This window comes from Lynx rufus, unplaced genomic scaffold (assembly GCF_022079265.1).
Source record: "Lynx rufus isolate CCGP_SWC_20201006 ecotype Redwood Valley unplaced genomic scaffold, mLynRuf1.p SCAF_6, whole genome shotgun sequence".
Classification (NCBI taxonomy): Eukaryota; Metazoa; Chordata; class Mammalia; order Carnivora; family Felidae; genus Lynx; species Lynx rufus.
The window spans coordinates 122,091,477-122,108,412 of NW_025814878.1; the positions used below are offsets into that span (position 1 = coordinate 122,091,477).

The following is a 16,936-nucleotide window of genomic DNA, read 5'->3' on the forward strand; positions in this document are numbered from 1 at the left end:
TTGGCTATTTTTCAGGGCCGTTGGAAGTCAAGTCTTTTGACTTTGTTGGTAACTACTGTGCCCCCACCCTCAGTGGTGAGTTTTCCTTGTAGGGGTAAAATAGGCAGTGTTTGGCTATCCTTTTACAAGATGAACTCAAGATGGCTACATCTTCCTATGTACATTATGCCTCTTCCAACCTCGTTTTAGGGACTCCATTTAAACACAAAATATTTTGGCAACTATTTTTACAAATGATCATGACGTGTTAAAATTAGTACCTTTGCCTCATAATTGAAATCTGCACTGCTGCAAATGTGTTTTTTACATAGTTACATTGAACACAATTAGGGACTGGGGCATCTGGGTGGCTCAGTTAAACAGCTGACTTCGGCTCAGTTCATGATCTCCCAGTTTGTGAGTTCTAGCCCAGCATTAGGCTCACTGCCGTCAGCACACCCTGTTTTGGAGCCTCTGTCCCCTCTCTGCCCCTCCCCTGTCGGTTCTCTCTCTCAAAATAAACTTAAAAAAATAAAGCAATTTGGGACTAATTGAAAACTGGTGTTTCAGTAGCTATTTTGTTTTTGTTTGTTTGTTTGTTTTCAGGTCTAATGACATCCTAAATAAAGTGGCCTGGTTATGTTTGCAGTAAGAAATTTGCCCTACCTCTAAGACATTAAAGCTGAGAATCTGTCTCCTCCCACCTCCCAAAGCAATCCTATTCATGGGAATCTATTTCATGGAACTGCTGACCATGATCTTTTACTACCTCTCCCTCTAAAATACCCCCCCCCCATTGCCCATGTCCCACTCCCACTCCTGATCTTGACAACCAGGGACAGTGCATCACTTCATACCGTGTCCCTGATGCCTGGCACATGCCTTGTAAGATGTAGGACATTAATAATCTTGAGTTGTTACTCCAGTGACAGTGAATTCAGTGCTGAGTCAGCTCATTCCATTCAGTGTGCTCTCCTGTGTCATTCCTATTTTCCCTGATCTATTTTGTAATTTGCCAGGCACTTTACTCAATCCTCACATGATTATATGAGATAAAAGATAACTCTATCCACCTTACCAATTAGGAAAGTGAAGAACCAAGGTTAAGGAACCTGACTGAGGTGTATAGCTGTTAAGTGGCAGAGCCTGGGTTCAGACTCAGTCTGGCCTTGGAGCCAGTGCCTGTAACTGCTGTGTCACCTAACAGTCCTCAAAGCTGGGTAAAGTCCTTTCCTTATGTACTGTGAAGGGTATCTACATGCCAACCAATGATTGTTCGGGATACAGTGGTGAACAGAACAGGCATGTCCCTTTCCTGAAGCTTTCACAGATAAAAATTACATCATTACAACCCTAAAGGTGAAGGGATAAAATGCAAGCAAGTAAAGAAGGTAGAAATGAGAATGGGTACAAGGGTTGGCAAATAAGGCTCAATACTCAGAGCTGTAAGAATGAGAGTAAGGATGGGGCACCTGGGCGGTTCAGTCCGTTGAGCATCTGACTTCAGCTCAGGTCATGATCTCACAGTTTGTGGGTTCGAGCCCTGCATCAGGTTCTGTGCTGACAGCTTGGAGCCTGGAGCCTGCTTCAGATTCTGTGCTCCCTCTCTGCCGCTCCCCTTCTCACACTCTCTCTCTCAAAAATAAAGATTAAAAAAATTTTTTTTTAAATGAGAGTAAGGGTGGTTGAGAGGGGAAACCACAAAGATCATTCGTTGCAAGCTGGAACAGAGTGAAAGCTGGAGTCCATTTTTGTATTCTATCAAAGGCATGTTCTAGTACTTTGGATAATGACACCAACTGTGTGGGATTTAGGCAAAATTCTGTTCTATGACAAGGGATCCTGGACAGTTAATTTTCTATTGCTGTGTTGATGCAGTTCCAGAAAATTCTTAGAAACTAATCTAAAAACTAAGCATGCTCTCTTTAACCTCTGCTTCTAAGCAAACTCCTTGAGCCTTATTCTTTGACTACAAATAGCACAAAGGAAACTGAGCTGCAGTTGCTGTCTTCAGCGTGTATTTGAATCGTCCTGAAAATTCACCTCGCCGTCTGGATCTCATGTTATTTCATCTTATGGGGGGGGGGGGGGCAGCGTGTGGGGGGATGCTACACAAAAATGTAATATCAATTGCCTTGGTGGGGGGCTGGGAGTGGGAACAGGCCTTTTATTTCTCATTTTCCTTTGGGTAACCTAAAAGTTTTAATCCTGTGTTACTTTTTTAATGTTTAAGAAAAACTCATTTGAATTCACCAACCATCAACTGAAAACCAAAGCACATGATCCCCACCAACCAACCCTGAGCATTTTGCATCAAGTTTTTCCTTCAGGTTTTTCAAACTGGGATCCAAGAACCACCTGCATTAAAATCACCTGGGAAGTTTACCAGGCAGGTTCCCTGGCCCCACTCTCAAAAGATTCTGTGTCTGTGCACCTGCGGTAGAACCCAGGACTCAGCTTTTTTGTTTCCCTGATTCTTAGGTGCAGTAAGCTGTGTCCATCACATAGTTCCCCCTGCCTCCAATCCCCACACACTTTTTTAAATAAGAAACTTCAGCTGTTTGAGTTTCAACTAACCAGGGTTAAGACTTCCAGCAACAAAGAACTTTGGGGAAAAGTTCCACTAACAGATTTTAGCTGCTCTTGTGGACAGCAACCTTTTCTCATTTTACCTTTGACATTTTAAAACTACTTAGTCTGAGTGGAAGAGGGTTGTTTCATATCTACAACTATAGTTAGTCTCCAAGGGAACTGATCTTGCTTTCATGTATATGACCAAGGACCTGGGAAAGGAACATTTTTTAAGATTCACAGGAGGACCCAGGGGCTCTCACATATTAACTTAACAAAATAGCAAGTATTTTAGCTTTTAATGGCCAAGCAAATACTCAAAAGATTGGTCAAAATGATAGACAAAGGAGATTTGTAGAGGCAGTAAAGGAAAGGAAAAAGGAACCAGAGTGGGAAGAACTAAAAAGAGGTAACTACACTCTTCAAACTATAATAGAACACAAAATATACCAACACTCTTCAAACTATAATAGAACACAAAATATACCAGCAATAAGTTGATTATAGCATTCATTGATGATGGAATTACACTAGGAAACCATCACAACAAAAGAGAATATTCTTTTGAAAAGAACAGTTTACTAAGTGAAACATTCCTTTGAAACATAACATGCAAAAGATTGCCAAAAATGTCAGTATGGAAGCCCTTGAATTTATATTTACACATCTCAGCAATGATTTTTACAAATTCCACTCCACATCACATCAAGTTACTCATGCATGTGTGTAATACTTGTATCTCGGAATGATGAACCACGTTTTAGCCAAGCTTCTTGGAAACAGATTTGCTCACATTGAGATGTATGAAAGAAAAGTTATTTTTGGTCAATAGGTGAACACTTACCCTTAGCTGTAAAGGAAGGTGATAAACAGTTTAGCTTCTGAATATAGAATGGTCTGTTCAGTGCTATGTTTTTTTGATAAAGTTTCTTTTTAGTCCTTGGTACCTTAATTTCTTCTCTCTGATTTTCGGGGAAAGACAGAGGTATAGATGAGACTGGTATTGGAGACTTCGGTGGCAGACATCTTGTTGAGACCATTTTAACCAATGATTGAGTTGTTTGGGAAGGAGTAGGCTTGGTTGCGAGTTCTTGGCATGGATTTAAAATGGAGCTTTTGAGATTCCTAAAGTCATCACAAGTTGCAACCAATTGTTTGGTGGTGGATGAACTTTTTAGAGATGTTGGTCTAGAATTCCATTTATATTTGCCAGCATTGCTCCAATTCCATTTTGAAGCATTTTGTTCAAGCTTGCAAGATCCAGAATTGCTTTTTCTTTTTTCACGACTTTTATCTACACAAGTCGTCTGAAGACTCAAAGGGTCTGAAAGTTTGGGCTGTCTCACTTTGGGTATAGCTTTGGAGGAAGAGGGTCGTTCAGTAGCTGCCAGAGTACAGAAGGTAGTTTGTAGTCTGGGCCTCTCTTTTTGGATAGTCATGTGTTGCAATCTTTCCATTTCTAGTAAACGAGTTATCAGACGTTCAACAGAGCTTTCTGGAGGTTCTACTGTCACTTTCCAATTTTCAGATTTTGAAAGGGCTAATTTGTGCAAGTCCAGGGTATTGAAAGGAGAAGGGAGAAAATCAGGATATGGAAATACTTCACTTGGTTCCTCTGTGAAAGATTCCTCAACGTTTACTATTGTTTCTGGCTTTAAGTTCAGGTCCATCTTTTTAAAGTAGCTGAGCAAACTATCATTTGCTTTTTCATTTTCTGATAAATCACTTTCATCTGTTAAGTTTTCTTCCACACTGCTGTTTCCATATTTCAAGTTCCAATTTAAAGCAGGTAAAGTTTCACCACTATTGTTTTCTATAGTCGAACATAAATTAATATAAGGCTCATTTCTGTCCTTCAAAAAGTCTCCATCAGCATAGGGCCAGCAGAGAACCGATGGTATCTGCAGTCCAGGGTAAGAACCAACTTGCTTCTCAACTGAAGCACTTGTTACAAGTGAGTGGTTCAGAGTAAAGAGCCTTATGGGATTATTGGTTACATTAAAGCCAGTTTCCACGGAAGATTTTCTGAAATCCCTTTAAAAAATGATTTAGTTAATGAATGGTTTGTTGACTGGAATTAAAATGCTATTAAAATAATCAAAAAGTAAAATTATCAAAGACTGGTTAATGTTTAGTTTCCAATGGCCTATGTGTATCTATCTGTAACTGACAGATGTTAACTTCCAAATATGCTCAAGTACATAAAACTATATACATTTTTAAACGTATAGATTAGAATATTAACTGGATATCCCTGTGTGCATTCACAGGAAACTAGATCGTTATACCCACAAATGGCTGTGTCTATGAATGGCCACTGGGTTGAAAGTGGCTAATTACATCTATTTACCTATGAATAGATTGTATCTGCACTGATGATGTCTGAGAAGGGGGCTATCCAACTCAAACTGAAATTGCATTGACATGTTTATGACCCAGGATTAGATAAAAGGAAGCTCAAAGAATGTAATTAGGTTACTCAATAAAGCCTTCTACATTAGCCATTGTGGTCTAAAAAAAATTATGCCCATATAAAAGGAAACAAAACAATGTTCATCAAAAATTATCCCATAGTTTAAAAAAAAAAAAAAGAAAGAAAGAAAGGAACCATACAGGTAAAAAAAAAAAATTATCCCATTGTAATTTTCACCTGGAAGTGCTCTTTTATTTTATGACTAATGCTTCTAGGTATTATATTAGAATGAAAACTGCATAAGAGCCAGGCCATGGAACACTGAGTTTAAAATAGTTCATTTTTTTAAAGCTTACTAGAAGTACTGACATTGAAAGAGTTGAAGCATTAATTGACATGTAAAGTCTCATTATCTTCTTGCTTCTTTTAATGCCAGTTTATATTAAAGACAGCAAAGTATTCTTGAAGGATTTTGAAAAATACTTCTATTTCTACAGAAAAGAGTAAAAATTTATTTCTTTAGCTAAATATTAGTTATACAAACTTGTCTTTATAAAACCACAGGAAAGTCTCCTGAAATCTACAATTGATGACAGACACAATCCACGTTGTTTAGTGAAAAGAGCATGGAATCTGGGAGTGGGGACCTAGGTTTGAATCCCTTTGCCACCAGTGATCAGAATGGTAAGGACAATACCGACCTTGAGGTGGTCTGAGAAGTCAATTACATGAACATACTTTGCAAAATGTTAAACCCTAAATAAAAAATATTACTTTTATTCTCTTCTTGATGGCATATTGAAGAGAAAAATCTCAGTAATAAACTATTTCATTGATCCTGGGCTTCCAACTCTGCAACATCTTAGGCTTTCCCAGTATAAATAGCAAATACCTATCAAACACATTGTTCTGCTTAGTCCCCAGGAGACAAGCACTTTTATTGTTTACCTTTTATGGGTAAGGAAGCCGAGGCAGAGTGGTTAAGGTCATACATGTGGTAAGTGGTAGAGCCAGAGTGGTGGGACCGGATGTTTGTAATCCTACCCACTGCCCTCTACTGACTCAGTTTATGTTTGCTCTGTGTCAGTGTGATACAATTCAATTCATTTCATCTGATCTCTTACCTTGAAATCCTTGTTCCCAGCTGAGTTCCTTCTAGTAAAAGTAGCCTTTCTATCCCCCTCAGCACCGACATTCCCTTAGGGCATTAGTCACTAGGGTCCCTTTAGCATTTCTTGGATTCACACCTTGAATTTCAGCTTAGGGGAGTTTCATCCTGAGTCTCACAGAGGTAAAGTCCTCTGGGAGACTGCTATCAAGTGAGCCACACCCACTGTCAAAACTGGGCACAAAACTGAGGAACAGAACTCAGGATCTCCATGAAACAGTACACTGTGTGTAAAAGTGACCCAGGGTTCAATAAATGTAATCTCCACATAGTAGTACCCTGTGTTTGTAAGAAGCATTCTAGCTGGTTCTGATGCATGCTTAAGTTTAAGAACCAAAAAATAAGTAAAGTCTGAGAAGTGATACACTGTAGTGCTAATGAGCATGAACCAAGCTCTTCTTACATCCTGTTTCTACCATTCCATTCATTGTATGACTTTGGGCAAGTTACATATCTTGTCGCCCTGACTCAGTGTTCTCATCTGTAAAGTAGGAATGCTGACACCAGTACCTTATACATAAGGGATGGAAATCATTCTTGCCCCATGGACTATTATTTTCCTATTACAGTTTATTTTCCCATTACAGTTTATTTTCCCTTCGATGAGAAGCCCAAACTCTATCCATATAAACTCTCATTTAAGGGCACAGAAATTCTTAATTGCCCATACACTGATGAACTCTGTAGTGTAAGCCAGCCACTTCCTAGTTTAGGGTTTCTATAATTCCCCCGTATTTATATGCAATACTTTTTCTTCAGGTTGTTTTTCTTCCTAGTATCTAAGATGAATAGTTAACTCATTGTATTTAAATATATTTCACTAATTTATGGGTTTATAAAAATAAATATTCTCACCTGTTCTCCATGGTACTTCCTTCGTTAAGAGGATAACTCCATAACTGAAACATCCCTTGCTTACTATTCTGATAACAGAAAAACCATGGACATTTTAGTAACTGAATGCATTAAAAAAAATACTTGAGGAGTATGATGAATAAAATCCCACCTGTGTTCTTTTGTGAGCATGCTCTGACAAATTAAGTTCTAGCATCAGTTGCTCTATTGAAATTTCCAAATGGTTCTATACAGCAGCAGACGACTTTTAAACGCAAGACATCTCTGTTCCCTGCTCTTGTTCTAAGACTGTATAATTCTTGTTCTAACCAAGAATCATTTGTTTTTACTGACTTCAGCAGGAACTGGTATAATCTGTTGCAAGTACCAGCTAAACAGTGTTAACTAATAAGCCTTGAATATCATTAAGATTTACTGATAGTTAAGTGTTTTATATCCTGATCAAAAAAAGTAAATGAAAGATTAATTTCCTCACTACTTCAACTACTTAGTTGAAATGAACCATTTCAATTGCTTCAATAAATCTCAAGGGCTGAAACTACTTCTCTTTTGGCAATGTTAATTTCCATTTATGGTATTATTATATTGAAAAAAACATAATAAAATATTAATTTAATGACCAGTTTGCAGCCCTATAGAACAGAAAAGGCTTTGACTTGTTTGAAGAACTCTACGGAAATGAAATTGATATTTTTAAAGAAAGAAATTTTTTAATGAGCATACATGTAATTTTAAAATAATGTTTTGTGAATTATTTAAAACCAAACATTTATCCTTACCTTGTTAATTGAACCTGAAAGAATGTGTATGGAAAAAATGACAATTAATAGTTACATAAAACTGGTTGCATTAAAAACAAACCCCCTTTAATATAAGTGGCTATTTGTATTACAAGTATGAATATAAATTTTTAATGTTTATAACTATAAATACACACATCTAGGATTTCTTACCACCTGTTGCACTATCCTTTCCAGGTGGGAGATTTTTATTTTCAGGAGCAGGTATTTCTGAATCCAAATTCCAGTGACACAAGTTCTAAAACAATATTTGTTTTAGGATAAAAACAATGTTAAGAACACTTTAATAAAAGCTCAAGTACATAATTTTTCATGTCTGTAGATAAAGTCTGACAAAAAGCACAAAGTTTCTTGACCCGTTGTCCCTCCTATAAGAACACTACCAGCATTTTTGAGAAGCAGGTAGTGTTCTCTTATCAAACTGTTAACAACTTGATGACACCCATTAGGAAATAGAAAGGCTTTTATAATGATTTATGGCTTCATTCCTATTTTGTTTTTTTTTTTGTTTGTTTTTGTTTGTTTGTTTTAATTTTTTTACATTTATTTATTGTTGAGACAGAGAGAGACAGAGCATGAACAGGGGAGGGGCAGAGAGAGAGGGAGACACAGAATCGGAAGCAGGCTCCAGGCTCCGAGCCATCAGCCCAGAGCCCGATGCGGGGTTCGAACTCACGGACCGTGAGATTGTGACCTGAGCTGAAGTCGGACACTCAACCGACTGAGCCACCCAGGCACCCCTCTATTTTGTTAAAAATAATGACACACAGGTTTTCAAAACTGATTTTAAAAATACAATAAGATATCCAGTTCTGTGTGTCCCTGGTACACCATGGCACATTGGCCAAATTTTCTGTATCCGAACATGGGATCTGATATCCTATAAAATCTTTCCATCGACCAAAAAAAATTCTCTAATCCTCACATCGTACTCAACACTGTCCAACCCACCAATCATTCTAGACTCCAGATATTGAAAAAACACTCAGGAAGTATTCAAAAGCAAGTCAAGAAATGAATAGGGGAAGATATTAATATGTACTGAATATTTTATGTTCCAGACATTGTGCTATGCCGGGGAGGGGGGGGGAATGTGGGGTGTGTGTAGGAGAGGATTGTAACAATTTATCTTGGAATAGGCAAAATGAGGAGGTGGAATTTATTTATTTTTTTTAGTAATTTTTTAAGAGCAAACTCAGTTATTTCCTATCTCAAAATAAGAAAACCCTTTGTAAATTAAACTCTAAGCAATACACAAATAAAACATTAGGTGTCATCACAAAACTAAAAGAGGAACAGGGAGAATAAGCTTAAATACAGTCTGAGGATTTAACTGGCCCACAAGAAAATTATCTCATGACAGGAAAGGTAGTTGAACATTGGGAAGGTAGCCTGCAGATTATCTTTCTCTGGAGGTTAATTCCCTGCTCCCTGAGATAACATGTAATTAGGTCTAGTCTCCTGAGAATCACCTGGGGACCTTTTTAAAACTAATACTTGAAAAAAAAATTACCACAAGTTCTGACTCAGTAGGATGAAGGTAAGGCTCAGTTATTTGTATTTTTAAAACCTCCCTGACAGATTATCAGGCTTCTTTCAGCTCTGTGATCCTGGTCCACTAATGCACAAGAGAACATGTGAGAGAAACATCCTTACAGTGACACCTTAAAGGGAAGCTGTTAACTGTGGCTGAGGTCATCCAATACTATTAATATAGGAGCACCTGCGTGGCTCAGTGGCTTAAGCATGGGACTCTTGATTTTGGCTCAGGTCATGATCTCAGGGCTGGTGAGTTAGAGCCCTGGGATGTGCTCTGGGCTGACAATGTGAAGCCTGCTTTGGATCCTCTGTCTCCCTCTTTCTCTGTCCCTCCCATGCTCATGCTTGCACTCTCTCTCTCTCTCTCAAAAATAAATAAATTTATTAAATAAGAGATTAATATAATCCAATTTGTCAACTGGTAAGGAAAGCTATTAACTCCGCACGACATCAGCGGGATTGCAAACTCCTTACAGGTTGGGAACGATTAGGCTCTTTGATATCCCACCTGCCTTACCAACACTTTTCACAGTTATGTGTGAGAAGATTTTACAAGGTGAGCACGGCCTGATGGATCAAGGTGGCATCTTTCACGAAGTCCAATTGCAACAGGAAGCGTTTTGAGGTTTGGAGGGAAGCTGGTGAATTTCTCCTTCATTAAGAGAAATAACAATTTTCCCTTTGCTATTAGTGCAAGTTCCCAAGAGGAACATCCCACACAAACCGCTCACAATGACAAAGCAGCAGGGGTCTCAGCAGGAAGACTCAGCAGGAGCTCTGTCTTAGCAAAGCAGCTGCCTAACGCTCAGGTCACTGCCACAGGCCCTACCTCCTTCGAGATGCTGGATGCACGCGGGGTGGTGCCATTGTTCTCTCCATTTCTTCTTCCCATTTTGCATCTCTGTTTCCTTAAAATCCTACACAGGTTGTGGGACAGGCACAATAGATGGGTAAGGTATAACAGTGATTTTTTTTTTTTTCAAAGCTTGTGCTTTGGCTCCTCATCTAAAGGAGGTTACAAAAATGTTTAGAATGGAGGACAAAGGAACTATGAGAACAGGGAAGAGGTAACAATAGGAAATCAACCAGAAATAAGGTGCAAGCCAGACAAAAAAAAAAAAAAAAAAAAAGCACAGACAAAGCAAATTCTAAAATCTAACTGACAGAAGATTAGGAAATTAAGGTCTTAAGTGAGAAAGGAAACATATCAGATAGAAAGATAAAATACAAATTAGAGGCGCAATTGCGTGGCTCAGTTGGTTAAGCATCTGACTCTTGATTTCAGCTCAGGTCGTGATCCCACAGTTAGTGGGATTGAGCCCAGTGTCAGGCTCAGTGCTGACAGCTCAGAGTCGGCTTGAGATTCTCTCTCGCCTCCTCTCTGCCCCTCTCTCACTTGCACTCTTTCTCTCACTCTCTCTCAAAATAAATAAATACACTTAAAAAATACAAATTAGAGGGGCACTTTGGTGGCTCAGTCCGTTGAGTGTCCAATTTTGACTCAGGTCATGATCTCAAAGTTTGTGAGTTTGTGAGCCCTGTTGGGCTCTGTGCTGACAGCTCAGAACCTAGAGCCTGTTTCAGATTCTGGGTCTCCCTCTCTCTGCCCCTCCCCCACTCCTGCTCTGTCACTCTCTTTCAAAAATAAATTAACATTAAAAAAATTAAAAAAAACAAATTAGAAAAAATACATCAATTATCTGGAACTCATAAAACAGGGCCAGGAACTCTTTGGCTTTTCATTAGGCAAAACAGGTGCTCCATTTGAAAGCCAGATGAACCTTATAGCCCCCCATGCATGTTTTGGGGACATTAGAAGGCCCAAAGGACCAAACACTATTTTCCATGCCCAACTATCATGGTTTCTAAGCCCACTACTGTATAAGGTAGAAGTATCTGAGAAGATAATAGACAAGACAATCACTGGGCTAATGTATGACTATGTGGAATCACAAATTAAAGCCACTGCAGTAATCAGTATATTTCTTAATCATTTACAATTTATTGTCTCCTAGAAGGAGAGGCAGATCCTGAAGAAATAGAAGAGTACAATTCAGGAATCGATCCACCCGCTCTATGCCAGGCCCTGGGATGGAACAATGAAGGAGGGAGGAGGAAGGAGTTTGCTGAATAGGTGGCACAGCCTGGGGACCCCCCCAAGTGTGTGCCACGGAGTAGGGCCTGGGGTGCCTGGAAAAGGCTACCGCACCTGGAGGAGGGGCCAAGAGACAAGGACGCCTTTGTGACAAAGCGTCGGCGAAAGGAGCCTCAGGACAGGAAAGCAGGGAGAGAGGTTCAGGTGGGAGGCACAAAGCCCGCTAGTGAGCTACCCCTCCTGACCCTTCCTTCCCGGGCCGGGGGTGGCTCGGTCCGGGGCACGGAGCAGGTGACAGCAGGTGGGGCTCGCGGGGGCGCCCCGGGCCGCGGCCTCTTACCCCATGGCGCCGCATGCCCACGTGTCGTCGTCGGCGCCATCCCCGAAGGCGCTGCTGCCCCGAGGCCCGGGTCCCTCCGCGTGCGGGGCGAACAGCTTGACGGGCGCCCCCTCGGACTCGGCCTTCCTGCAGCGGGAGGACAGAGGGGGCAGCGGACGGCGGCTGGCCGCGAGCGCGCCCCCCTCGGCGCTGGACGGCCTGCGGGGCGCAGGGGCCCAGGCCGGGCCCAGAGAGGCCAGCCTGGGCTGGGGCTGCGGCTCCGCGGGCCTCCCCAGCGGCCCGGTCGCCCGGCAACTACCATCGAGCGGGGGCGCTCGCGACGGCCCCGCGTTCCACCGGAGGTCGGAGGGCGGAGGTCACGGCCGCAGGGACTTCTCGGGCCTTCCTGGGCCCTGGCCCTGACCCTGACCGCGAGCTAAGAGATCTCCGCAGGTCCCTGGCACCTGTTCGAATGAAGCCAGGGGGTCGGGCTGGCTAAATGTACGTATGTGCACGGATATATGTACAGTTCTATCCATGCTTATAATATGTAAATTTAATTAAAATGGAAGAAGGAAGGTATCCCCGCTGAGAGCAAGCCCACCTCTGGTGGTTCCAGATCAGTCATTGGTCTTACAACAGAAGAACAGAAGCTGATTTTTTTTTTCTATCTAGGATAAATTTGGATGATAGGAGACCAGTTTGGCCCTCCAAATGTATATCTCTTACTTCAGTTCCATGAAATCAATGTGTGGGGTGGGAGAGGAAGGAGCGTGTATGCATATATATGATATGGATATATTATTATATGTGCAGTATTGTGTATATACATGTATAACAAGTAAATATGTAAGTGAATATTTACATATTTATGGCTGATATATGTGTATGAGTAAATGAATATTTAAAGATATATATGTGTAAGTAACATATAATAATATATAAAGATATATGTGTATAAGTAAAGAATGTTTAAAGAAATCAGCAATATTCTTTATAAGAAAGCATTGACATTTGAGAAAGACATTTTTGCAATCATTTGCTGATGATACTATTGCATTCTGTTGGGTTGAACATCCAACTATAGATTCGAACACCAAAATGTTTCATTAAGCATCTAAATGCACTGGTTCTTAACATTTGGGGGGAAGAGATGTCATGCTCCTTTGAGAGTCTTCCCAGAAAATGCACATATAAACCAGATGTCCAACAGAATTTCAAGGGTTTGTCAGCTCTTGGAACTCCCACCTCCACCCCCTGCCCAGAGGTGTCTGTCTCCTTCTTCTGCATGTCCATTTTCCTCTCAGAAAGGCCTTTCCTGGCGTGGCTTTCAAGAAGCCTTCCCACCCACTTTACTCTTTCATAAGACCCTATTTTTATTCTTTCACTGTATGCCTCACAGTCTTGTTAATCTTGTGTGCTTTTCTATTGCCTGTCTCTTCCCATTGGAGTATAAAGCTCTGTGAGGGTGGAGGCCTTGACTGTCTAGTTCACTGATCTACCCTATCACTTTAAAACTGTGCCTAGCACATAGTAGAAGGACAATAAATATAAGAGAATGAATTTCACATTGGCCTCCTTGGAAGTCTCCCTCTTAGGCTATGTCCTCCAGACTGTTTTCCATACTGCTGATATAAAACATAGACCTGCTCTAATGCCTTCCTAATCCCAAAGAATGAGGTCCAAATTCTGTAGCCAGGCTTTAAGTATCTGCTTATCACTCCTGGTGCCTGCATGTCCAACACCTCAGACGTTTTGCAGTTTTTAAACACTCTCTTTCTGCCAGGACATACATCATTTTTCTTTTTCTTTAATAGTTCCTCCTTTTTTTTCTCCTCCCCCTTTTACCTGCCTAGTTAAGTCCTACCCATATAAATCTAGTTCACAAATTATCTTCCTTAGCCCCTCAGGAAGAATAAATTGCTACCTCTTCCAAGATTCTTCATTTGGGTTATTCTGATTTGCTTACAATTCCCTACTCACTGTTACATTCTAATTCTTCATTTCATTCATATCTCAGTCACTATCTTTTCAATGCCTTAAAGACAAGGCCTGGACTTATTCTATCTGGCCTGGTCCCTGGCATATAGTAGGCATGCAATAAATATTTGAATCAATTTAATTACTCCACAAATAACATCTGCTAGAAATAACACTTGCTAGGATAGGGTTCCCATGTGGCAGGCATAAGGCTGAACATTTTATATAGATTATATAGATTAACCAATTTAATACTTTTAATAACACGATGGGAATAGTTATTCCTATTTTATAAATTGGTAACCTGAGCCTTAAATATATTGTTTTCCCAACTTACAATTATTTTAAAAATAGTGAATTGTGTAAATATTTAAGTCCAGATACTCCCAGATGATACTTTCTACAAATATATTTAGCTGGGAAATTTTTTTTTCTGCTGTCGGGATAGAAGACAAAAATGATGTGTGTATATGTGCACGTGGGCATGCACGTCACTTTTCTAGCTCACACATCTCCTGTCTTCCTTGGTTTATGTTTGTTTCTGTGTTTTCCTTTTGTTTCAGAACATGAATTGCTTCCCGATCCCTTAAGCTACCTCAGATTTGTCATCCTTAAATACATCCTCTAAGATTCTTTTTTTTTTTTCTTGACAGGACATATTCCTAAAAATCTTCTTATCAACTTGACTCTTCCCCCCTTTCTCTGGAGATTTTTATAATGCTTTGACATTAGCATAAAAATCATGCCCCCCAATCACTTGTTGAATTGATAGTTTTTAGTACTACAGGTTTATAACTATAGTGACAGCAAAGTCCCTGGACACTATCTATGTGGGAGCCCCAGTCTAGGTGGCGAGGAGACAAGAGAAAAAGTGTGAAATGATGTGCCAGTGTGAAATCTAAGGGAAACAGCTAAGAGAATCACACCCTCTCCAAACCCTTCAGTCTGGTTTGGCTCTAGTCCTGCCTTGAGAGCAAGGGGATTTGTTGGACAGGGGATTGTTTTCCATAGTAGCTCTGACGCAGCTCTAACATCACTCCTTAGCCCAACAGAGTGCACTTTCCTTATAGACCATCCCAAGGCCACTCCGGGAATTCAGATTTTAGTGGCAGCATCAGACTTGCCTTCCTTTAACACTTCTTTAGCTAATCCAGTGAAGGAAGGTAAGGGAGATGTTCTATGTCTCATGGCATTTAACAAGCTCCTACATTCATTGCAATGGAGGTGGTCTGAATTGGTGGAAAGAAGGAACGCCTTGGGCCAATCACTTGGCAGGTAAGCATGGCTTGCTGGTCAAGTCAGTTTCTCCTACTATGACAAAAGTGACAATTTTGACCAACAGAAAACTATTTTGGAAAGCCCTTTAACATACATTCCTTTTTGTCGTCCAGAGTTATGTAAAGAGATGTCAGTGACAACACTGCTTAGCTTCTAATGATTCTTCAGGGAAACCCTTCTATTTCCATTCACCTCTTTCAAGACCTTTCATATTTTTACATTACTCATGTATTTGCCTCCACTTCCCTTTATTCTTCCCTGCTGTATGGTCAATGTCACAGCTGGTTATTTACTGCAGTGGAATCTTGTTCAGTGTAATTATGTAAATATTTTCAGAAAGTCGAGGCCATATTTTCTAATTAGTAATATGCATTTTTGTTCCCAAGTACATAAGAGGCTATTCAGTGGGAAACATTTCAATTCAATTCTGGGCAATTTGTATTTAGTGTATGATTTAGATAACTAGTCCTTTGCTTCTCCTTTTCTCCTGCTTTCCCAGCTCCTGCTTTCTGTTTCAGCCATAGCCAATTATATTCACCCCAACTTAGGACTCCATTTCTGTGAGCATTTACCTTAAATGTCCTAACTTTCTTGGATTTGTCTAATTCCTTTTTAGGAAATAATGTATAAAAATATTTTTTTGGTTAGAAGTTGCATTTCTCTTTTAAAAATTAACCTTGAACACTTTGCTCCCTTATGTGGGAGACCACCATTTTGTTGCAAAAACATAAAAAATCTTGTTTAGGACCTATTTATTCTTAGAACAAATGTGATAGTGATCCATAGGGATATATTTCCAAAAGCTAAGCACGTACCTTCACAAATTCTACACCTGTATATGTTGCAGCCCATACTGTTGAATAAATTCTCAGTCATATATGTCTACCTATATTTAGATTTTCCTGCAAGACTAGATTTCTGCAGTTTGCATAGCTTTATGGCTTCCTGTCCTTCAGATGCCTATGCTCTTAGCCTTGTATCCCAAATGTACTTTGAATGTTTAAGTTTCCGGAGCAGGACTTACTTTCTGGTGCCAGGAAAGTTGTCACTTAGGTCCTCATTCTGGTAGCCGGAGCCCTCCCACCTCATTTGCTTTGAACGGAACAACACTCTCTTTAGAACGCTTTCTTTAAGAAACTTGGAGATGATCTTTTCCCTTTGAACATTACTGAATATTTTGCCTTCTGGAAGCCAGCTGATCTTGTCACATCCACCATGGCAGAGGGGAAGGGGAAGGTGTTCGGGAGACACAACAGCCCTCTTTGGAACAAAAAAAGGAATTGCCGTTTACCTAAAAGTCATGAAGAAGAGATCAGCCTAACTAGAAAAACAACGCAGCGTCCTGCAGGTGCTGTGCTGTGGGATCAATTTAGTTAATAATACAGTGCTACTACCTGAGAGGCACGGCTGGCCCTTCATAGCAACTCATTGTCACAATAAGAAAGAAAGAGAGCACTGGCTTAGGAACATTCTCTCTCATCTTTCTTTTGAGAAAATAATCATGTATTACAAATGTGGTTTTGGAAATGTAGATTTTTTGGCCATGGAAGAACAGAATTGGAAATAAGCCAAATTCAAAACAAGATACAAACTAGAAGGATGTTTCATCAGAGGACATTAGTTCTGTAGGGTGAGACCTGGCTGGCTGAGATCAAGATCACACAGCTAGTCAACAGCAGTGGGGCACCAGCCTCCGACTGCTGACCCTGGTCCTGAATGGTATTCTTTCCACCGCACCACACATAGAGTGAATGAGATGGATTCCTTGAAGCAGTCTTATCCATTGCAGAAGACATTTATCCATCAGAGAGTTTATTTAAAAATAAAATATAATCCCGTGGCCTACTTCTGATTTCAGCCAAGGTAAATAAGCCAAATAACTGGAAACATTCCATCAGTTGCTATTTAGAGCAATGATTAAGAACATATGGTGGGGATG

The 16,936-nt window shown here is 40.2% G+C and overlaps 1 protein-coding gene across 1 annotated transcript; it reads right to left on the reverse strand.

The window, feature by feature from the left end:
- Nucleotides 1-3,365: 3,365 nt before the first annotated feature.
- On the reverse strand, nucleotides 3,366-10,217 carry FAM217A (family with sequence similarity 217 member A). The gene is made up of 6 exons (XM_047101924.1): nucleotides 10,155-10,217; nucleotides 7,940-8,024; nucleotides 7,766-7,779; nucleotides 7,138-7,212; nucleotides 6,987-7,054; nucleotides 3,366-4,584 (listed from the first exon to the last, which is right to left on the reverse strand). Exons 1-6 carry the CDS (start codon nucleotides 10,215-10,217, stop codon nucleotides 3,366-3,368), a joined length of 1,524 nt encoding a protein of 507 aa, XP_046957880.1.
- Nucleotides 10,218-16,936: the final 6,719 nt, after the last annotated feature.